At 43.4% G+C, this 25224-nt stretch overlaps 1 protein-coding gene across 1 annotated transcript in view; it reads left to right on the top strand.

Moving 5' to 3' along the window:
* The window catches only part of LOC120049571 (TBC1 domain family member 14-like), a 74964-nt gene that overhangs the window by 15007 nt on the left and 34733 nt on the right, over positions 1 to 25224 (top strand). The window contains exons 4-5 of the mRNA XM_038995852.1: positions 5457 to 5580; positions 20440 to 20567. Of these exons, the coding sequence (XP_038851780.1) occupies positions 5457 to 5580; positions 20440 to 20567 (252 nt within the window). The remainder of the gene's footprint in view (positions 1 to 5456; positions 5581 to 20439; positions 20568 to 25224) is intronic.

Raw genomic sequence — 25224 nt, forward strand, 5'->3', positions numbered from 1 at the left:
TCCAAAAAGCATATTTCTCTCAAATATTTGGCACAAATTTTGTTTACATCCCTGTTAGTGGGCATTTCTCCTTTGTCAAGATAATCCATCCACCTGACCGGTGCGGCATATCAAGAAGCTGATTAAATTCAACTGCATGATCATTACACAGGTGTACCTTGTGCTGGGGACAATAAAAGGCCACTCTAAAATGCGCAATTTTGTCCCACAATACCAGAGATGTCTCAAGTTTTGAGGGAGCGTGCAATTGGTATGCTGACTGTAGGAATGTCCACTACAGCTGTTGCCAGAGAATTTTATCTTAATTTCTCTACCCTAAATCACCTCCAATGTCATTTTAGAGAATTTGGCAGTACGTCCAACCGGCCTCACAACCGTAGACCATGTGTATCCATGCCACCCCAGGACCTCCACATCCGGCATCTTCACCTGCGGGATCGTCCGAGTGAGGAGTATTTCCGTCTGTAATAAAGCCCTTTTGTGGGTAACAACTCATTCTGATTAGCTGGTGGGTTGGCCTATGCCCTCCCAGGCCCACCCACGGCTGAGCCCCTGCCCAGTCATGTGAAATCCATAGATTAGGGCCTAATTTATTTCTATTGACTGATTTCCTTATATGAACTGTAACTCAGTAAAATCTTTGAAATTGTTGCATGTTTGTTGCAATTTGATTTGATGTTGCTCCCTGGACCCAGAATAATCAGACAGATCACCGATAATGGTCATGAACCTTCACTTGGGCAACTGGAGTTACCTATTTCACAAAGGTGCAGAATGTTCCGGTTCAAACGATGCCTGGCAGCAGGTAGTCTAGGGGTTAAGAGTGTTGGCCAGTAACCAAGAGGTCGCTGGTTCGAATCCCCAAGCTGGCAAGGTGATAAACATATGCTGTTCTGCCCTTGAGCAAGGCAGTTAAACCCCCCCCCAGCGCCGACGACATAGATGTGTCTATTAAGGCAGCCCTCCGCACCTCCCTGATTGAGGTTTCTTTCTATTTTTCTTCTCTATATAGCCTGGGAAGTCAAACGATGGTGACCACTGGTAGGTCTAGTTAAGCTAACCAAGCTAGCTTTTAGAGCCCTTTCAGATATAGACTACAGTTTTGAGTTAGTTGTGAAAGCCAGAATGGCACCGGTGCCAATGATAATCCACATCTTTGCCTCTCATCCACGTCATTGCATTTTCTCTCCTGCCTTTTTAAGAAGTAGCAGGTCCCTCTTCTTTTATGTAACGATGAAGGACATCTGAATGTCATTGTAGGTTACTTTGAACTGGCTATAAGTTCTGTTTGTCTAGTGCAGTTATTTTTTTTGCAGTGTGCTTTGAAGTAGACTGAGATTGTTTTTCAGCCAGACCAACTACTCATTGGCTAGTTCCTGGCTGCGGTCTTGTTGGTCTTGGCAACCATTAGGCAGGTTCAAGGGTACACATCTAGACACTTCGATAGGCCGGAAAAGTAGGGAGACATTTCACAACGGGAAGAAGCAAGCCCCTGTCCTGTATCTCTACGTTTTGAAGCCATTTGAGACTGGTTCCATTAGGGTGGGGTCAGGGGTCAAACCGGTCATATCAAACAGCCGTCATTCTCTCACCGGTATCCTCCAGAGTCTCTCGGGTGATATACTGACCAACAGGTTATGGTGTACCTCACTCTGCAGTTTTGATTCAGTCATCGACACATTTTGCCAGCTGTCTGTGTGAGAGTCAGGGAGCAGGTATTGATTATTGGATATGTGGTCAACGACATGCCACAAAGTAAAATGCTTTGTTACAGTGAATTTGAGTGTGTCCTAACGTTACCTTTCTAGAGTTACGGTGCTGTATGGGTAGTGGATTCATTATTCATTAAACTAGGCAAGTCAGTTAAGAACAAATTCTTATTTACAATGACGGCCTAGGAACAGTGGGTTAACTGCCTTGTTCAGGGGCAGAACGACATATTTTTACCTTGTCAGCTCAGGGATTTGATCTAGCAACCTTTCGGTTACTGGCCCAACGCTCTAACCACTAGGCTACCTGCCGCCCTAATATTCCTTATTCATAATATACTTTCTGGGTTGGTCATTTGTGCTCATAGTAACTTAGTCATCCATTTTACTTAAAAGGACTTATGTCACGAACTAAACAAATAACTTTAAAAAAAAATAAAAAAATCCTGTGTTTTATCCGGAATTGCTTTTCACTCTGACTCCAGTGATGACTCCTAAAGGTTCTGCTTTCTAACCATTGGTAGTAACCTTACCGGTCTGATAGCACTTTGGCTAGCAGAAAAGAGAAGCTCACTCCACCGGAAAACAGGAAATGAGCTGGATGGCATCATGCCATTTTATAAGCTGTTATCTCACCTCTATTAACGACAAGGAAATTGTCTCTTTTCACTCTCGGTTCCAGTTTTTTTTTTAAATTGAAGCCAGCCATTGTCTCTTTGTGTATCCTGAAGCACTATGTTGATGGTGAAATGAAAAAGCTAAGTGCAGTATTATTAAAGGATATGAAGACCACTTGCGTTTTGGTTCTAAACGTCATCCAGCCCAGCTAAACATACTGTTCTGACTGTCCTTCTCTTAGCCTATTAGAACGTCTTATCCAGTCGGCAGTACTCGGTACTACAAACTAGAGGTCGAACGATTATGATTTTTCAACGCCGATACTGATTATTGGAGGGCCAAAAAAAGCTGATGGAGATTTTTATTTATTCGTAATAATGACAATTACAACAATACTGAATGAACACTTTTATTTTAACTTAATATAATACATCAATAAAATCAATTTAGCCTCAAATAAATAATGAAACATGTTCAATTTGGTTTAAATAATGCAAAAACAAAGTGTTGGAGAAGAAAGTAAAAGTGCAATATGTGCCATGTAAAAAAGCTAACGTTTAAGTTCCTTGCTCAGAACATGAGAACATATGAAAGCTGGTGGTTCCTTTTAACATGAGTCTTCAATATTCCCAGGTAAGAAGTTTTAGGTTGTAGTTATTATAGGACTATTTTTCTCTATTCCATTTGTATTTCATTAACCTTTGACTATTGGATGTTCTTATAGGCACTTTAGTATTGCCAGTGTAACAGTATAGCTTTCGTCCCTCTCCTCGCCCTTACCTGGGCTCGAACCAGGAACACATCGACAACAGCCACCCTCGAAGCATCGTTACCCATCGCTCCACAAAAGCCGTGGCCCTTGCATAGCAAGGGGAACAACTACTCCAAGGTCTCAGAGAGAGTTACGTCACCGATTGAAACACTATTATCGCGCACCCCGCTAACTAGCTAGCCATTTCACATCGGTTACACCAGCCTAATCTCGGGAGTTGATAGGCTTGAAGTCATAAACAGCTCAATGCTTGAAGCACAGGGAAGAGCTGCTGTGCTGTTTGAATGAATACTTACGAGCCTACTGCTGCCTATCACCGCTCAGTCAGACTGCTCTATCAAATCATAGACTTAATTATAACATAATAACACACAGAAATACGAGCGTTAGGTCATTAATATGGTAAATCCAGAAACTATCATTTCGAAAACAAAACGTTTATTCTTTCAGTGAAATACGGAACCGTTCTGTATTTTATCTAACAGGTGGCATCCATAAATCTAAATATTCCTGTTACATTGCACAACCTTCAATGTTATGTCATAATTACATAGAATTCTGGCAAATTAGGCGGCCCAAACTGTTGCATATACACTGACTCTGCGTGCAATTAACGCAAGAGAAGTGACACAATTTCCCTAGTTTAATATTGCCTGCTAACCTGGATTTCTTTTAACTAAATATGCAGGTTTAAAAAAAATATACCTCCTGTGTATTGATTTTAAGAAAGGCATTGATGTTCATGGTTAGGTACATTCGTGCAACGATTGTGCTTTTTTCGCAAATGCGCTTTTGTTAAGTCATCCCCCCCGAAGTTGGTCTTCACACTGTTCGCAACGAGCAAGGCGGCCCAAACTGCTGCATGTTGCACAGAACGCAAGAGAAGTGACACAATTTCCCTAGTTAAAAGAAATTCATGTTAGCAGGCAATATTAACTAAATATGCAGGTTTAAAAATATATACTTGAGTATTGATTTTAAGAAAGGCGTTGATGTTTATGGTTAGGTACATTGGTGCAACGACAGTGCTTTTTTCGTGAATGCGCTTGTTAAATAACCGTTTGGCGAAGTAGGCTGTGATTCAATGATAAATTAACAGGCACTGCATCGATTATATGCATCGCAGGACAAGCTAGATAAACTAGTAATATCATCAACCATGTGTAATTAACTAGTGATTATGTTAAGATTGATTGTTTTTTATAAGATGCGTTTAATGCTAACTAGCACCTTACTGTGGCTCCTTGCTGCACTCGCATAACAGGTAGTCAGCCTGCCACGCAGTCTCATCATGGAGTGCAATGTAATCGGCCATAATCTGTGTCCAAAAATGCCGATTACCGATTGTTATCGGTAATCAGCCCTAATTAATCGGCCATTCCGATTAATCGGTCGACCTCTACTACAAACTGTTGTGTCCAATGGAACACGTGAGAACATTTTCCTTTATAGAATAAGACTTAATTGCCAGACTTAATTTCTAGTAAATGATTAGCCAGACTTATAAATGAATGATATGTAACCCATTGATTCTTGAAGATTATACCTTGAGAAATGCCTTTCCATCTTAGATCAACAGTTGTACCCCTTCAGAACGCAAATTATAAGCTTGTTTTACTACAATGTAGAAGCCTCAACATGGTTAAAACGATAATGTTGATACCATGGATAGTAGTCATTGCATTAATAGCCCTGTCTATGAATTTGAGAGTGGTTACATTTCTCCAGCCCTATCCCTCAGCTTTTTACCTAAACAGTGGGAGGATGGCCTACTTTATTATTTTAGCTGTGGATTGCCTCTTTAATGCCAACCCCACATTATTATCTTCCTTACGCTGTGCTCTAGCTTACCTACTTTAAGTCAAGACGTTATTTTAAATGGAGGTGTAGCCTAGTCCTCTGTCGCTGACCCTGTCCTGCTCTGTCGCTGACCCTGTCCTGCTCTGTCGCTGACCCTGTCCTGCTCTGTCGCTGACCCTGTCCTGCTCTGTCGCTGACCCTGTCCTGCTCTGTCGCTGACCCTGTCCTGCTCTGTCGCTGACCCCGTCCTGCTCTGTCGCTGACCCCGTCCTGCTCTGTCGCTGACCCCGTCCTGCACTGTTACTGTCCTGCTCCAGTCCTCATATGGTTTAGCTGGGTCTTTAAAAGTCCACTGGTTCGTTGTGTGGCTTTGTTTAAATCCATGAATTCCACTAGTGTGCTTGTCTCACTCATGCACCACACACACCAGCCATTGTATTGTCGTTGTTCTTAGCCTCAGGGTTGACCTAGTAGTGGAGTGAGTGTGTGTGTGCATGCAGCTTTGGCTCTGTGTTTTATGTCCTAATGTCTATGTTCTCTCTTTCTCTCTCTCTCAGGAGTCTGTTTGCTAAGAAAGTGAAGGACACTGTGCCAGTGGAGCAGAAGGACACAGGCTGGAAGCTGTTTGGTAGGGTCCCCCCTAGAGATGGCTCGGTGAAGGAGCCCCAGAAAATACACAAGGTACACACACACACACACCATGAAATGAACCTTTACCCTCTTCACTGTGTCCTACTTCACAACATTACCTCATTTGTTAATCCATGTTATCTGTAAGTTGCCATTGATTACCAATACAAGCCACTACCCCTCAGTAATATGGATCACACTGACACTGTGGCTCAGCTGAGACCGCTGGGGGCAAAAGGTCAGCGTTGATTAGATTAGGATCTCTAATCTTCCAAGAGCTTTGGTATATGTAACCTAATGAGACTCTGTGATCTGAGGGTCAAAATCATGACCTGGTCGCATTCACAGGTTTGCAGATGTTATCGCTGAGAAAATCTTCTGTTTCTAGGTCCAACATGGCAGTAATACCTAACAATAAAAAATGAAATAGAAATAAATATCAGAACGAGCAATGTCAGAGAGAAACAGCTTCTATCAGCTGAGAAACAGAGCTGGGCTGTTTAAACTAGCAACGATCACAACAAAGTACCGTTCTTATTTAATCAACACTGTTAACAACAAGCATATTAAAGTTATAATATTGTAGAGTACAATCTAATGATTAGTTGAATGTGATTCATAATGGCATAGGCTAAACAAAACTAGGTTTAGACCATTTATTATCACCCTCTTCAATTGACCAGTATTTCACTACATTCTAGAGCAGTGAGTGAACACCCTACATATAAAGTGGGTGAAACGGTATGTAAACTTTATTAAAGTGACCAGTGTTCAATGACTCTATGTACATAGGGAAGCAGCCTCTAAGGTTCTGGGCAGGGTACTGGGTGGAGACCAGCTAGTGGTGACTATTTAACAGTCTGGTGGCCTGGAGATAGAAGCTGTTTCTCAGTCTCTCTCAGTCCCAGCTTTTATGCACCTGTACTATTTCCAGATGGTAGCAGCGTGAGCAGACGGTGGCTGAGATCGATCTTCTTAGCTTTCTTGTGATACCGGGTGCTGTAGATGTCCTGGAGGGCAGGCAGTGTGCCCCCCGGTGATGCTTTGGGCTGGTCCGGGAGGAATTTTGTCTCTGTTTGCAGCTGGACTCGCATTCTGTTCCCCTGTGTCACACACACACACACACACACACACACACACACACACACACACACACACACACACACACACACACACACACACACACACACACACACACACACACACACACACACACACACACACACACACACACACACACACACACACACACACACACACACACAGAGTGTTAGTGTACTAAAGTGATCTTCACAGCTGTGGTTCAAAGGTCAAGCGGTAATGTTATCGAGCTAAATGCATGTGTTTTAGACCCATAAATATCATGAAGTCAATCAAGCGTCGGATTGCTTAGATAAAACACTGAAATATTTACTTTACTTAGAACGGCAGTATGAGGGTCTGTTACCTGCTCTGTGTCTAAAGACATCCTCCTCACGGTGTTGACATACCTGTGGTAGGCCTTTACTTAGAACGGCAGTATGCGGGTCTGTTACCTGCTCTGTGTCTAAAGACATCCTCCTCACGGTGTTGACATACCTGTGGTAGGCCTTTACTTAGAACGGCAGTATGAGGGTCTGTTACCTGCTCTGTGTCTAAAGACATCCTCCTCACGGTGTTGACATACCTGTGGTAGGCCTTTACTTAGAACGGCAGTATGCGGGTCTGTTACCTGCTCTGTGTCTAAAGACATCCTCCTCACGGTGTTGACATACCTGTGGTAGGCCTTTACTTAGAACGGCAGTATGAGGGTCTGTTACCTGCTCTGTGTCTAAAGACATCCTCCTCACGGTGTTGACATACCTGTGGTAGGCCTTTACTTAGAACGGCAGTATGAGGGTCTGTTACCTGCTCTGTGTCTAAAGACATCCTCCTCACGGTGTTGACATACCTGTGGTAGGCCTTTACTTAGAACGGCAGTATGAGGGTCTGTTACCTGCTCTGTGTCTAAAGACATCCTCCTCACGGTGTTGACATACCTGTGGTAGGCCTTTACCAGGAACGGCAGTATGCGGGTCTGTTCTCAGGCTACTATGAATGGTGTCTGGTGTATGGAAGAACAAATATCTGTACAATTCAGTGGAGGCTGCTGAGGGGACGACGGCTCATAATAATGGCTGGAACGGCGCGAATGGAACGGCATCAAACACCTGGAAACCATAGAAACCATGTGTTTGATGTATTTGATACCATTCTACTAATTCCGCTCCAGTCATTACCACGAGCCCGTTCTCACCAATTAAGGTGCCACCGACTTCCTGTGGTACAATTACATAGGTACTCGCACTCAACCCATAAAAAGGGAAAAAAAACACGGAGGCCGAGATGTAAAAATATAGCAAATTTAATCCATGCTAGAAAGCCTAACAAAAGGCCTATACTTCCTCAGAGCCCTGACATTATGTCTGACTATAACTGGACGAGCAGTAGCTTCACTCTATATAGCTAGAAGGATTGAAATGGTGTCTTTTCTGGACCTCTTTATCCTCTCGCTTAACCTTACCTGCTGCTTCTAGGGTTGATTGTTAGCTTGGATTAGAAGCCCTTCAGGAACACCGCTTGACTATAGGCAGTGGGGCCTGAGATGACCCAGGTCTGCCGTTGTACCCACTTACCTCTGTAGCTCAGTTGGTAGGACATGGCGCTTGCAACACCAGGATAATGGGTTCAATTCCCAGGACCACCCATTCTAAAATGTATGACTATAAGTCACTTTGGATAAAAGCGTCTGCTAAAGGGCCTATGTTTTATTTATTTATTTATTTATTTATTTATATACAGTACCTTACAGTTGTAGGCAGGTGTGAAAAAATGCTATAAAGTAAGAATGCTTTCAAAAATAGACATGTTAATAGATATTTTGATCAATTAACAAAATGCAAAGTGAGTGAACAGAAGAAAAATCTAAATCAAATCCATATTTGGTGTGACCACCCTTTGGCTTCATAACCATATTTGGTGTGACCACCCTTTGGCTTCAAAACAGCATCAATTCTTCTAGGTACACTTGCACAAAGTCAGGGATTTTAGTCAGGTGTATGATTAAACAATTATACCAAACAGGTGCTAATGATCATCAATTCAAGATGTAGTTTGAAACACAATCATTAATTGAAACAGAAACAGCTGTGTAGGAGGAATACAACTGGGTGAGGAACAGCCAAACTCAGCTAACAAGGTGAGGTTGCTGAAGACAGTTTACTGTCAAAGGTCATACGCCATGGCAAGACTGAGCACAGCAATAAGACATAGGGTAGTTCTACTGCATCAGCAAGGTCTCTCCCAGGCAGAAATGTCCAGGCAGAAAGGAGTTTCCAGATGTGCTGTCCAAGCTCTTTTGAAGAAGCACAGAGAAACGGGCAACGTTGAGGACCGTAGACGCAGTGGCTAAGGAAACTTACTGCAGCAGATGAAAGACCCATCATGCTTACTTCTCTTCACAACCGGAATATGGCCAACAGTGCCATCAGCTCAGAATTGTCAGAAAACAGTGGGACCCTGGTACACCATCTACTGTCCGGAGAAGTCTGGTCAGAAGAAGACTTGCGGCCAAAAGGCCGTACCTCCAACGTGGAAACAAGGCCAAGCGACACAACTATGCATGAAAACACAGGAACTGGGTCGCAGAAAAATGGCAGCAGGTGCTCTGGACTGATGAGTCAAATATTTGGCTGTAGCAGAAGGCAGTTTGTTCACCGAAGGGCTGGAGAGCGGTACACAAATGAGTGTCTGCAGGCAACAGTGACTCATGGTGGAGGTTCCTTGCAAGTTTGGGGCTGCATTTCTGCAAATGGAGTTTGGTATTTGGTCAGAATTAATGGTCTCCTCAATGCTGAGAAGTACAGGCAGATACTTATCCATCATGCAATACCATTAGGGAGGCATCTGATTGGCCCCAAATTTATTCTGCAGCATAACAACGACCCCAAACATACAGCGAAAGTCATTAAGGACTATCTTCAGCGTAAAGAAGAACAAGGAGTCCTGGAAGTGATTGTATGGCCTGGTGCACTTCACAAAATAGATGGCATTATGAGGGAGGACATTTATGTGGATATATTGAAGCAACATCTCAAGGTATCAGTCAGGAAATTAAAGCTTATTCACAAATGGGTCTTCCAAATGGACAATGACCTCAAGCATACTTCCAAAGTTGTGGAAAAATGGCTTAAGGACAACAAAGTCAAGGTATTGGAGTGGCCATCACAAAGCCCTGACCTCAATCCCATAGAAAATTTGTAGGCAGAACTGAAAATGCGGGTGCGAGCAAGGAGGCCTACAAACCCGACTCAGTTACACCATCTCTGGCAGGAGGAATCGGCCCAAATTCGCCCAACACTGAAAAGTGTTCATTCAGTATTGTTGTAATTGTCATTATTACAAATACATTTTAAAAATCGTCCGACTTTTTTTGGTCCTCCAATAATCGGTATCGGCGTTGAAAAATCATAATCGGTCGACCTCTACTCTCTACTATTATTCTGACATTTCACATTCTTAAAATAAAGTGGTGATCCTAACTGACCTAAGACTGGGAATTTTTACTTGGATTAGGAATTGTGAAAAACTGAGTTTAAATGTATTTGGCTAAGGTGTATGTGAACTTCTGACTTCAACTGTACATACTCACAGTACCAGTCAAAAGTTGACACACCTACTCATTCAAGGATTTCTCAATGACCCAACACCTCCAGGCTGTGTAAGGGCTATTTGACAAAGGAGAGGGATGGAGTGCTGCATCAGATGACCTGGCCTCCACAATCACCTGACCTCAACCCAATTGAGATGGTTTGGGATTGGTTGGACCGCAGAGTGAAGGAAAAGTAGCCAACAAGTGCTTAGCATATCAAAAAGCATTCCGGGTGAAGCTGGTTGAGAGAATGCCAAGAGTGTGCAAAGCTGTCATCAAGGTGGCTACTTAATTTACAGAAGAATCTCAAAATATATTTAGATTTGTTTAAACACTTTTTTTGGGTTACTACATGATTCTATATGTGTTATTTCATAGTATTGATGTGTTCAGGATTATTCTACAATGTAGAAAATAGTAAAAATAAAGAAATACCATTTATGAGTTGGTGTCCAAACTTTTGACTGGTACTGTGTGTATATAACCTGCCTATATAACCATCATACATGAACCATGACGTTGAAAGCATTACCTAGGGTCCTCCGATTTTAAGGAGGCCAACAAGTCACGTGTAGGCCTTTCTCTACCATTTTATCCTTTGTGTGGACAGTGTCGTTTTTTTCTAACAACACCTAGCCCCTTGGTCTAGCGTAAAGCATTTTCACCTCCGGTGGTAACCCTATCTCTGGTGCCTGGGCTCGGATGGCAAGGTTAGATTTTCAGCACCTGTCTGGACACTATTGTCTCGCCATGGCAACCGCTGGCTGATGGCAGGTGGTGGGGCCAATGTCCTGTGGGCAATGAGTCTGTGTTTTCTTAGTTTACTGCTGTATTTCTCCTGCTTTATTTCACCATAACACTGAGCCCCTTTTCTTTCATCAATAACTTTTAGCCCTTTGAGAATGCTCGCAGGTAATTCAAATGTCGAGCTACATTTTTCAAAATTTCTGCCCCCCCCCCCCCACCCCCTTGCCTGCAGGAAATGTAGTTATTTCATAGCCACCCTTGTCCCACCGGTACTTACCCGTCAATCACCTGGAAGTCAACCAATCCCTCTTCCCCGTTAGCTTGGGCCTTCCCCCCCTGAGGCTAAATAGAGTTGCTGGACACGGGAGAACAAAGACTCACTGACGACACCGTCTTCAAGACCAAGCAGGCTATAATTCAGAGAAACGGGGAGGGAAATGTAGGGAGAGAATAAAAAGCTGACCCCAAGGCATCGCTGTTAGAGTGTGGATTATTATAGCAGAGAGGAGTGGATGAGAAATGGATGCTGTATTCATCACTCTGGGGTTGATTAGAGTGGCTGGCTCCTTTTTCAGCGCAGCGACTAATAGAGCAAGGCGCTGCAGACGCGCTCTCACACACTGATCCTCTGGGTTCTTCACTGATTCAGGGCCTCAGTGTAGCGTCTGCATGCTGAGAGAGTGACAGAGGGAGAGAAGGCGGTATCATGCATCACCTCCAGCTGGGGGTGTGTCCTATCGACAGGCCCGCTGTCACCCTGACCACCTCGTCCTCTGTGTGGGCTGTAGCTGGGCCAACGGGAGCAGCCATGACGGTTTGTGGAGTTTAAACCCTCTCGGTTGGTCTGGGTGTCTTGTACGGAAACTGTAGCGTTCATGGTGAGTGAGCTTGTGTGTGTTTTGTCAGCTCGACGCGATGAGGATGAGGGGGCGAGCACAGCAGTCTACAGTCTCTCCTCTCTCGTTCTCTCCCCCCCCCCCCCCCCCCCCTGTCTGACAGAAGGGAAAATGAGGGAGTAGAAAGAGAAGGAATGATGGAGGGAGAGACAGAGGGAGGTAGAGGACAGGAGGGCTTAGCCTTCACACATCCTCTTTCAGCTCATCTCTCTGAGGTGAAGTGTGTGTGTGTGTGAAATGTTTATTTTTAACGGTATTTTGCCAGCTTCTGATGACCGACGTATTAGATTTGTCCAGCAGTGTGTCTGTTGTAATACAACCTGTCTATGAAAAACAACAGGCTCCTGTTTTCCCTGTAGCAGTGTTGTTTTGCGGTAGACTCATGCTTTCTAGTAATGGCGAGTTAAATATTGGGATATTATTTTTGACAATATATAGTTTTGACAATATATTAATATCATTTTTTCCCTAGTTGGCTGTACCTGAACAAACTCCAGTATTCTTCCTTCATAGCTTGTTCTCTTTTTAAAAAAGGAAGAAAATGTTTTCAGCACTTTTATTTCCCCATGAACGATGCAGACATACGGTGAGCAATATGTTTGGAACATCGAATTGCAATACATATCGTATCGTGAGAATCGCAATACGTATCGTATCGGCACCTAAGTATCATGATCATATCGTATCGCGAGGTCCCTGGCAGTTCCCAGCCCTAATGTTTTCCCTGTGGAAGTGTCTGTTGTTTGTTCTCTCACTCACTCACTCTCACTCACCCACTCACTCACACATACATATATTTATATATATATTGTGGGAGAGAAGGAACGAGATGTGGAGTGCTCGGTCCTGACCCAGTGCGGTAAATGGACTTTCCAAACATTTCCTGGATGTGCACTAGACTAGCGTATGTTCAACTCAATTAAAAGTAATGGATTGGAAGGAGCTATGCAGTGGTTTTGGCCCCCTGCTAGTGGTCTTCACATGGTTCATAGAAAGAAAACTAATTTCTTCCATTTTGTTGTCAGTCTGCCCTGTCTAGCAGTAGACTATTACAATACAACTTTATCAGCCTATTTTAGGGGCCATTTTAGTGTCAGTAAGGCATTGCTTCTACAGGTAACCCCTAGACTATACCCTGTACTGTCGCTTTGCTTATTGCTAAGCCTGTTTGTCCTCTCCAACGCCATCAGAACGCTGTGCCAACGGAGGCAGGCAGACAGACAGGCCCAAAGAGAACCTCTTACGTCACCAGGAAATGAGAGTAAGTTAATGAAACACTGGCCTTGTCGTAACTATGCATGTTCCCCTCGAGACAGGTAACCCTGGGATACCGTTGCCACTGGAGTCGCTAAAAGCACTAAAGCCCCATCTCCCTATTTGATTACACGACCAGCCTCGACGCCGAACAAACACAAAGTCAATGTTATGACATCCTAGCGGTAGCAGTGAAAGGCTAATTCACACAGAGCAGAGGCTGTTAGTTCCATGTGATTGTGGTCGCTGAAATAGGATTCCGACGTCGGGGTGAGGGGATTGGTGTGACGCCAAGCGTCTGTTTGGTAAATGTGTTTACTACGGTACTAATCCGAGGCCATGCAATAAACTGCTCTCTCAGCCTGCGACTAGTGAGGAAGGTGAAGCAGTTGGGTATCATGACTGTACTTCCCTACAAAGCAAAAATGCACCAACTGCTCATTTGGTCCAAAATTTGTTGTCATTTTTGCGGCATTAAATACATGCTTAATCAGGTGGACAAGTATCCTGCCTCTTATGTTCTGGAGAAAATGGGGATCAAGTTAGCAGTAACTGCATAAAGTTACTGTGAAACCAAGGTAAATAAAAGCCAGAATAGGAGAACCCTTTTTGTTTGGTAGGGCAGAATGGGGGAACCCTTTTTGCTTGGTGGGGCAGAATGGGGTAACCCGTTTTGCTTGGTGGGGCAGAATGGGGGAACCCGTTTTGCTTGGTGGGGCAGAATGGGGGAACCCGTTTTGCTTGGTGGGGCAGAATGGGGGAACCCGTTTTGCTTGGTGGGGCAGAATGGGGGAACCCATTTTGCTTGGTGGGGCAGAATGGGGGAACCCATTTTGCTTGGTGGGGCAGAATAGGCGAACCCTTTTTGCTTGGTGGGGCAGAATAGGCGAACCCTTTTTGCGTGGTGGGGCAGAATAGGCGAACCCTTTTTTGCTTGGTAGGGCAGAATAGGGGAACCCTTTTTTGCTTGGTAGGGCAGAATAGGGGAACCCTTTTTTGCTTGGTAGGGCAGAATAGGCGAACCCTTTTTCGCTTGGTAGGGCAGAATAGGGGAACCCTTTTTTGCTTGGTAGGGCAGAATAGGGGAACCCTTTTTCGCTTGGTAGGGCAGAATAGGAGAACCCTTTTTGCTTGGTAGGACAGAATATCCCTTACCATTTATATAACACACACACTCATTTTCCTCTTCCCTCTCGTTTTCTCTCTCACGCGCAGGCAGCCTGCGTTTCCTTTCACCTTGCTAGAGGCACCTGCAATGTCGCTGCAGAGGTGCCAGATTTCTGCTCCCCTCCTCCCCTTCTGTCAGTAGTGCTTACCCCTCCCCCCCATCCCCTGGCTAGCTGGAAAGGCTTCCTCCCCGGTTGCTCACCCCCATTCACTACAGTCCTTATAACATTGTACTGTCTTTCACAACGAGCCCATATCTGCTGTCACCAGTCACCTTTAGTTCACTTTACCTATATGCTGACAGGACTCAAGCATGAACTCAGCCAGAGCCGTTTGATATGTGGTTATATACGGCTCTGGACTCTGTTTGGTTTAAGTTAAACTGTTGTTCCATAGTTGTAATGTAGTATCTGTAAAAGCATAATTTCAGCACTGAAAGTACTGCGTGTGTGGCAAGGAAACAGGCCCTGGAAGAATCTGAATGGTATGCCAACTCTGGCTTAGTAAGCTCTAAGTACTGTCTGCTGAATCTGGGTCTCTGCAGTGGGGTGATAATGCTTTACATAAGGCTAGATAAAGTACTGAGCAAAAGGGATGGGATGGGATGGGGGGGTGGAGTGAGGTAGAAATGGTGAGAAAGTGAGCATGGAAAGATTTTGAGAGTAGTGGCTCTGATCCTGCAGTGTGGTGGCTCCCGAGTGGCGCAACGGTCTAAGGCCTCTCAGTGCTAGAGGCGTCACTACAGACACCCTGGTTCGATTCCAGGCTGTATCACAACCGGCCGTGATTGGGAGTCCCATCGGGCGGCGCACAGCGTCGTCCGGGTTTGGCCGGTGTAGGTCATCATTGTAAATAAGAATTTGTTCTTAACTGACTTGCCTAGTTAAATAAAGGTAAAATAAACATTTGTAAATAAGAATTTGTTCTTAACTGACTTAAAAAATATTTTTATTTTATTTTTTAAAGTAGCTCTCTCGCTCCAATCAGTGACCACTGTGTAGTAACAGCGCTGTCTCTTTCAGCCCTGTACTCTGAGCAGCAGCTCTGCCTAGCCCGGCCTGTCTGCATCCACAGGCTTGTCTCTCTGAATCCCCAGCTCACATGTCTCCATCATACATCACATGGAGGCAGGGTTTCCATCACTCAATAGTGTCTCTGACCTCTTCCTCCACCAATCATCTCACTTTTGTTATCCATCGCTCTCTCTCTCGCTTTCTGTCTCGCTCTTTCGTTCTCTGTCTCGCTCTTTCATTCTGTCTCTCTTTCGTTCTCTGTCTCTCTCTCGGTCTCTGTCTCTCTCTCTCTCTGTCTCGGTCTCTCTCTCGGTCTCTGTGTCTGTCTCTCTGTCTCATAGGAGACAGCACTCAGAGAATCTCGCCTCCTAATTTCCCCAGTGCAGTGACCCTCCTTTGTTGGCAGTGACAGGGGGAACCACCGCAGTAGGTTGTGCCTCACGCCGGCTTCCTCCTTTAAGATGACGTGCACATTGCCCAGTAGGGCCCTTTACAACGACACTACGCCCACCTTGGAAACTGTTACTACAAACACATATTTATACTAGAATCAGTTTCTTCTTATTCATTAAGCATTCATAGAATAGTAGCTGGCCTGAGCGTAACCTTTCAGACAACATAAATAGACATGATCAATAACTGTCAGTTTTGTCCTAGTTTGGTTGAGTGTAAAACCGTCAGAGTGGAGAAAACCCATGTAAAACGACTTAGAATGAATGTTCCCATCTCAGGTTCATGCACTGCTCATAATAACAATATGGTGATATCACATGTTATGGCCATATGGCCCAGCCCCATCTCTCACCAGCCAGTGTACTGACCCCTCATCACACACTGATCACTCTGCCCCTACATCTTACAGTACAGGCCCATCTCTCCGTGGACTCAGGCTGTGGCCTCTCTGTGCCGCACACACACACACGCACACACACACACAACCCTGTGAGTGAGTCAACTCTCTGTCATTGTTTAACTGCTCCCGTGGCCGGAGGTCTGATGGCCAGGGCGTCACGCGCCCCACTCTGTGACACACAGAGAGACACACTCATTAGATAGGGGACACTAAGGTCCAGAGGCTGTACTCAGGCTGTGTGTGTGTGAGAGTGGACCTGAGTCTGATCCAAATTGAGGTTTAATAAGATGCTCCTAGTTTTTTTAGTTTTTTAAATGTAGTTTTACCAGACCGTGGATCTGCCAATGCATCTCAGTTTTTAGTTTTTTAAATGTAGTTTTGCCAGACTATGGATCTGCCAACACATCCCAGTTTTTAGTTTTTTAAATGTAGTTTTACCAGACCATGGATCTGCCAACACATCTCAGTTTTTTAAATGTAGTTTTACCAGACCATGGATCTGCCAACACATCCCAGTTTTTTAAATGTAGTTTTACCAGACCATGGATCTGCCAACACATCCCAGTTTTTAGTTTTTTAAATGTAGTTTTACCAGACCATGGATCTGCCAATGCATCTCAGTTTTTAGTTGTTTAAATGTAGTTTTACCAGACCATGGATCTGCCAACACATCTCAGTTTTTTAAATGTAGTTTTACCAGACCATGGATCTGCCAACACATCCCAGTTTTTAGTTTTTTAAATATAGTTTTACCAGACCATGGATCTGCCAACACAGCTCAGTTTTTTAAATGTAGTTTTACCAGACCATGGATCTGCCAACACATCTCAGTTTTTAGTTTTTTAAATATAGTTTTACCAGACCATGGATCTGCCAATGCATCTCAGTTTTTAGTTTTTTAAATGTAGTTTTACCAGACCATGGATCTGCCAACACATCTCAGTTTTTTAAATGTAGTTTTACCAGACCATGGATCTGCCAACACATCCCAGTTTTTAGTTTTTTAAATGTAGTTTCACCAGACCATGGATCTGCCAACACATCTCAGTTTTTAGTTTTTTAAATGTAGTTTTACCAGACCATGGATCTGCCAACACATCTCAGTTTTTTAAATGTAGTTTTACCAGACCATGGATCTGCCAACACATCCCAGTTTTTTAAATGTAGTTTTACCAGACCATGGATCTGCCAACACATCCCAGTTTTTAGTTTTTTAAATGTAGTTTTACCAGACCATGGATCTGCCAACACATCTCAGTTTTTAGTTTTTTAAATGTAGTTTTACCAGACCATGGATCAGCCAACACATCTCAGTTTTTAGTTTTTTAAATGTAGTTTTACCAGACCATGGATCTGCCAACACATCCCAGTTTTTAGTTTTTTAAATGTAGTTTTACCAGACCATGGATCTGCCAACACATCCCAGTTTTTAGTTTTTTAAATATAGTTTTACCAGACCATGGATCTGCCAACACAGCTCAGTTTTTTAAATGTAGTTTTACCAGACCATGGATCTGCCAACACATCTCAGTTTTTAGTTTTTTAAATATAGTTTTACCAGACCATGGATCTGCCAATGCATCTCAGTTTTTTAAATGTAGTTTTACCAGACCATGGATCTGCCAACACATCCCAGTTTTTTAAATGTAGTTTTACCAGACCATGGATCTGCCAACACATCCCAGTTTTTAGTTTTTTAAATGTAGTTTTACCAGACCATGGATCTGCCAACACATCTCAGTTTTTTAAATGTAGTTTTACCAGACCATGGATCTGCCAACACATCCCAGTTTTTTAAATGTAGTTTTACCAGACCATGGATCTGCCAACACATCCCAGTTTTTAGTTTTTTAAATGTAGTTTTACCAGACCATGGATCAGCCAACACATCTCAGTTTTTAGTTTTTTAAATGTAGTTTTACCAGACCATGGATCTGCCAACACATCCCAGTTTTTAGTTTTTTAAATGTAGTTTTACCAGACCATGGATCTGCCAATGCATCTCAGTTTTTAGTTGTTTAAATGTAGTTTTACCAGACCATGGATCTGCCAATGCATCTCAGTTTTTAGTTGTTTAAATGTAGTTTTACCAGACCATGGATCTGCCAATGCATCTCAGTTTTTAGTTGTTTAAATGTAGTTTTACCAGACCATGGATCTGCCAACACATCTCAGTTTTTTAAATGTAGTTTTACCAGACCATGGATCTGCTAACACATCCCAGTTTTTTAAATGTAGTTTTACCAGACCATGGATCTGCCAACACATCCCAGTTTTTAGTTTTTTAAATGTAGTTTTACCAGACCATGGATCTGCCAACACATCCCAGTTTTTAGTTTTTTAAATGTAGTTTTACCAGACCATGGATCTGCCAATGCATCTCAGTTTTTAGTTGTTTAAATGTAGTTTTACCAGACCATGGATCTGCCAATGCATCTCAGTTTTTAGTTGTTTAAATGTAGTTTTACCAGACCATGGATCTGCCAATGCATCTCAGTTTTTAGTTGTTTAAATGTAGTTTTACCAGACCATGGATCTGCCAATGCATCTCAGTTTTTAGTTGTTTAAATGTAGTTTTACCAGACCATGGATCTGCCAACACATCTCAGTTTTTTAAATGTAGTTTTACCAGACCATGGATCTGCCAACACATCTCAGTTTTTAGTTTTTTAAATATAGTTTTACCAGACCATGGATCTGCCAACACATCTCAGTTTTTTAAATGTAGTTTTACCAGACCATGGATCTGCCAACACATCCCAGTTTTTAGTTTTTTAAATGTAGTTTTACCAGACCATGGATCTGCCAATGCATCTCAGTTTTTAGTTTTTTAAATGTAGTTTTACCAGACCATGAATCTGCCAATGCATCTCAGTTTTTAGTTTTTTAAATGTAGTTTTACCAGACCATGGATCTGCCAACACATCCCAGTTTTTTAAATGTAGTTTTACCAGACCATGGATCTGCCAACACATCTCAGTTTTTAGTTTTTTAAATATAGTTTTACCAGACCATGGATCTGCCAATGCATCTCAGTTTTTAGTTTTTTAAATGTAGTTTTACCAGACCATGGATCTGCCAACACATCTCAGTTTTTAGTTTTTTAAATATAGTTTTACCAGACCATGGATCTGCCAATGCATCTCAGTTTTTAGTTTTTTAAATGTAGTTTTACCAGACCATGGATCTGCCAACACATCCCAGTTTTTAGTTTTTTAAATGTAGTTTTACCAGACCATGGATCTGCCAACACATCCCAGTTTTTAGTTTTTTAAATATAGTTTTACCAGACCATGGATCTGCCAACGCATCTCAGTTTTTAGTTTTTTAAATATAGTTTTACCAGACCATGGATCTGCCAATGCATCTCAGTTTTTAGTTTTTTAAATGTAGTTTTACCAGACCATGGATCAGCCAACACATCTCAGTTTTTTAAATGTAGTTTTACCAGACCATGGATCTGCCAACACATCCCAGTTTTTTTAAATGTAGTTTTACCAGACCATGGATCAGCCAACACATCTCAGTTTTTTAAATGTAGTTTTACCAGACCATGGATCTGCCAACACATCCCAGTTTTTTTAAATGTAGTTTTACCAGACCATGGATCAGCCAACACATCTCAGTTTTTAGTTTTTTAAATGTAGTTTTACCAGACCATGGATCTGCCAACACATCCCAGTTTTTAGTTTTTTAAATGTAGTTTTACCAGACCATGGATCAGCCAACACATCTCAGTTTTTAGTTTTTTAAATGTAGTTTTACCAGACCATGGATCTGCCAACACATCTCAGTTTTTAGTTTTTTAAATATAGTTTTACCAGACCATGGATCTGCCAATGCATCTCAGTTTTTAGTTTTTTAAATGTAGTTTTACCAGACCATGGATCTGCCAACACATCCCAGTTTTTTAAATATAGTTTTACCAGACCATGGATCTGCCAAAACATTCCAGTTTTTTAAAAATGTAGTTTTACCAGACCATGGATCTGCCAATACATCTCATTGAGGATTCAGCTCATCATGTTTAACTACGGAGTCGTTAGATTTCAATGAGACATTCCTGGTTGTTCAGTCGGGTGAAGAAAGCCAGTTGTCTTGATATTTCATTGTATCTTTTGACTATATTCTTTGGGTGTCCGTGCAGTTTTTGTTAAAAGGAATATGAGACTAAAATTGGCAGGTAGGACCTTGGCAAATAAAACCAGTTTCTCTCCTGAAATCTGTTAATTGCATTGTACGCGTGAGGTAAGTGTGTGTGTGTGTGTGTGTATATTATGTGTTGAGTGTGTGTTTTTGTGTCTGTTCTAGGAATATGAAAGTAAGACTAGCAGAGCTGGACCTGGACACAGTCCCCCGTCTCCTAGACAGAGTGTCAGGAAGAACCTGGAGTTTGAGCCCAACTCCACCACAGCACTTATACTGGAGGCTCGCCCTGCGTACGTAACACACACACACACACACACACTTATACTAGACAGGGTTTACACACACACACACACACACACACACACACACACACACTTATACTAGACAATGTTCACACACACACACACACACTTATACTAGACAGGGTTCACACAGACACATAGGACCCTCTTATACAGTCTGGTGTACTTCTCTGGTATTACCTTACTCTGGGCATTATTGAAGGAAAGATGGGGGCAACAAACTGTTTATTAATTCTGTACAGTCATAAAACCACAGCAGGAGTATTCAATGAGTATTCCATGACATTGAACTGACCGGGTGAAAGCTATGATCCCTTGTTGATGTCACTTGTTAAATCCACTTCAGTCAGTGTAGATGAAGGGGAGGAGACGGGTTAAAGAAGGATTTTTAAGCCTGAAGACATTTGAGACATGGATTATGTATGTGTGCCATTCAGAGGGTGATGGAGCAGCTTGGCAGGAGAGGGTGTATTGTTTCTACTGTTGAGTCATGATCAGTCTTTCATTTCCCTTTTGGAGGATTGACTGTCTAACCATGATCAACATGATGCCAGCCCAGCTCTTTCCCTGTTCTCTACAGAGCTGCCCTCCGTGGATGACTTGGCTAGGGCTCTTTTTCTCTTTCACATACACAGCAAATATACACCGAGTATATTTAAGTAATAAGGCCTGAGGACATGTGGTATATTGGCCAATATACCACGGCTAAGGGCTGTTCTTAAGCACGACGCAACACGGAGTGCCTGGATACAGCCCTTAGCCATGGTATGTTGGCCTTATATCACAAACCCCCGAGGTACATTATTGCTATTATAAACTGGTTACCAACCTAATTAGAGCAGTAACAAGAAATGTTTTGTCATACCTGTGGTATACGGTCTGATATAGTCACGAGTGGCGCAGCGGTCTAAGGCATCACTACAGATCCTGGTTCGATTCCAGGCTGTATCACACCCGGTCGGGATTGGGAGTCCCATAGGGCAGCGCACAATTGGCCCAGCGTCGTCCAGGTTTGGCCGGGGTAGGCCGTCATTATAAATAAGAATTTGTTTTTAACTGACGTGCCTATTTAAATTAAGGTTAATTTTCAGCCAGTCAGAATTCAGGGCTCGAAGCACCCAGTTTATAAAAAGTATTCACTGAGTATTCCATGAGATAGAACTGACCAGGTGACTCCAGGTGACAGCTGTGATCCCTTATTGATGTCACTTGTTAAATCCACTTCAATCAGTGTAGATGAAGGGGAGGAGACAGGTTAAAGAAGTATTTTTAAGCCGTGAGACAATTGAGACGTGTGTGTGCGTGTGCGCGCGCCATTCAGAGGGTGAATGGACAAGATTGAAGGACCTTTGAACGCCGTATGGTAGTAGGTGCCAGGTGTAGGGCTGTTACTGTAACCGGTAGTCATGACGGCAGTCAAATTCCACGTGACCGTTTAGTCACTGTTATTAGGCTTCTCCATGCTCTGATGCTGATGGTCATTAGTAGCCTACCAAACTTGCTAACTGCCTGGCACTCTATTGTCCCTCTAATCATTGATTGCATTTTGGAACATTAGCTCTTATAGCCTACTGCCATGTGCGATTGCTGCGCTTATGATGTGAAGAAATAGCCTAATAGTTTAACATTTTAAGCTAAACGTTTTGATCTGTTGCGTCAGCCGCATTGCTTTTAAAAGTTTGTTGATGCTGGTGTTTGTATTCATTTGGGATCTGTCGCCTCCCACAACTGTCCCAGACTATGCTTGGAAGATTTCTTTCTCACACAGAATATGTCGATTTTTCTACTATGGGGGATAGTAGATTGACATGGGCTAGTGCTTTTGCTGTTCGTTAGGTCTACTCATCTTGTTGACTGATGAAAAGTACATGTGGACAGTTTTTCCAACATCTTCAATTTGCGCGTCGGAATTCGATAAGGACGTGGCAGGTGCGTGTCCGTCTTCAATTCAATTGTGAGAAGGACCCGATCACGTGACGGGCATTGGCTAATAAGAATTGAGATATGAGAGAGAGCCGTGTGAGTAAGAGATGCTTCGGAGCACGCAGCCGGGAGAAGAGAATTCTAATTATTATATTCGGCACAAGGACCACTGTCTGCAAAAGGCATGGATTTTTTTAGAGGGCATTAGAGGGCCACACAAGGGGATGCTGCCGGGAAATTCGAGGCGTGTGCAACCTGCACAAAGCAGAGCTCGTGCCTTTTCATGCAACTTTTTTCAAGTCATCATTAGCGTCGCATCATGCAGCCTTAGAATGTATTAAAACAATGTACGGGCGTGACCAAAAGTTTTGAGAATGACACAAATATTAATTTCCACAAAGTTTGCTGCTTCAGTGTCTTATTGTCAGATGTTACTATGGAATAGTGAAGTATAATTACAAGCATTTCATACGTGTCAAATGATTTAATTGACAATTACATGAAGTTGATGCAAAGAGTCAATATTTGCAGTGTTGACCCTTCTTTTTCAAGACCTCTGCAATCCACCCTGGCATGCTGTCAATTAACTTCTGGGACACATCCTGACTGATGGCAGCCCGTTCTTGCATAATCAATGCTTGGAGTTTGTCAGAATTTGTAGGTTTTTGTTTGTCCACCCGCCTCTTGAGGATTGACCACAAGTTCTCAATGGGATTAAGGTCTGGGGAGTTTCCTGGCCATGGACCCAAAATATCGATGTGTTGTTCCCCGAGCCACTTAGTTATCACTTTTGCCTTATGACAAGGTGCTCCATCATGCTGGAAAAGGCATTGTTCGTCACCAAACTGTTCCTGGATGGTTGGGAGAAGTTGCTCTCGAAGGATGTGTTGGTACTATTCTTTATTCATGGCTGTGTTCTTAGGCAAAATTGTGAGTGAGCCCACTCCCTTGGCTGAGAAGCAACCCCACACATGAATGGTCTCAGGATGCTTTACTGTTGGCATGACACAGGACTGATGGTAGCGCTCACCTTGTCTTCTCCGGACAAGCTTTTTTCCGGATGCCCCAAACAATCAGAAAGGGGATTCAGCAGAGAAAATGACTTTACCCCAGTCCTCAGCAGTCCAATCCCTGTACCTTTTGCAGAATATCTGTCTGTCCCTGATGTTTTTCCTGGAGAGAAGTGGCTTCTTTGCTGCCCTTCTTGACACCAGGCCAACCTCAAAGTCTTCGCCTCACTGTGCGAGCAGATGCACTCACACCTGCCTGCTGCCATTCCTGAGCAAGCTCTGTACTGGTGGTGCCCCGATCCTGCAGCTGAATCAACTTTAGGAGACGGTCCTGGAGCTTTCTGGACTTTCTTGGGCGCCCTGAAGCCGCCTTCACAACAATTGAACCGCTCTCCTTGAAGTTCTTGATGATCCGATAAATGGTTGATTTTAGGTGCAATCTTACTGGCAGCAATATCCTTGCCCGTGAAGCCCTTTTTGTGCAAAGCAATGACGATGGCACGTGTTTCCTTGCAGGTAACCATGGTTGACAGATGAAGAACAATGATTCCAAGCACAACCCTCCTTTTGAAGCTTCCAGTCTGTTATTCGAACTCAATCAGCATGACAGAGTGATCTCCAGCCTTGTCCTCATCAACACTCACACCTGTGTTAACGAGACATGTCATCTGGTCCTTTTTGTGGCAGGGCTGAAATGCAGTGGAAAAGTTTCGGGGGGATTCAGTTCATTTGCATGGCAAAGAGGGACTTTGCAATTCATCTGATCACTCTTCATAACGTTCTGGAGTATATGCAAATTGCCATCATAAAAACTGAGGCAGCAGACTTTGAAAATTAATATTTGTGTCATTCTCAAAACTTTTGGCCACGACTGTACATATTGCCAAAGCTTACTTTGGATATTTACAATATGAAAATAATAAGAATCAAAATTGTCAACGGAACAACAATAACCAAGGATCAAAATAACCATACATTGAACAATAACGATAAGCATAGAGGACATGTGCAGGTTGTTTGGTCTGTCAGACACTGTCCCTCATCTTATGGCAGGCAGCAATGTAGTGGGCTGCCAACCCACAGCTCTCTGCGTCCTCCCCCAACAGGACGGGTAGCCTATCCTCATCAGAGAGGTCTTTGAAACCTTGAATAAGGGTTCATACAGGGAGCCAGGTTTTCCTGTGTCTACCCTTCTCAGTGGCAAGGCTGTGCTCACTGAGCCTGTACTTTGTCTCGGTCTCTCCTCTCGTCTCTCATTCTGTCTCCTTCATGCCAGACTAACTAACCCATGTGGTTTCCTAACTCTTATATGAGAGGTAGTTTAGTTAGAGGCTGCTGGCAGTTTAGTGTGTCTCTGTCTCTCTCTCTCTCGGTCTCTCTCGGTCTCTCTGTCTCTCTCGGTCTCTCTGTCTCTCTCGGTCTCTCTGTCTCTCTCGGTCTCTCTGTCTCTCTCTCTGTCTCGGTGTCTCTGTCTGTCTCGGTGTCTCTGTCTGTCTGTCTCGGTCTCTCTCTCTGTCTGTCTCGGTCTCTCTCTCTGTCTGTCTCGGTCTCTCTCTCGGTCTGTCTCGGTCTCTCTCTCGGTCTGTCTCGGTCTCTCTCTCGGTCTGTCTCGGTCTCTCTCTCGGTCTGTCTCGGTCTCTCTCTCGGTCTGTCTCGGTCTCTCTCTCGGTCTCGGTCTCTCTCTCGGTCTCTCTCTCGGTCTGTCTCGGTCT

This window comes from Salvelinus namaycush, chromosome 6 (genome assembly GCF_016432855.1).
Source record: "Salvelinus namaycush isolate Seneca chromosome 6, SaNama_1.0, whole genome shotgun sequence".
NCBI classification, from domain to species: Eukaryota; Metazoa; Chordata; class Actinopteri; order Salmoniformes; family Salmonidae; genus Salvelinus; species Salvelinus namaycush.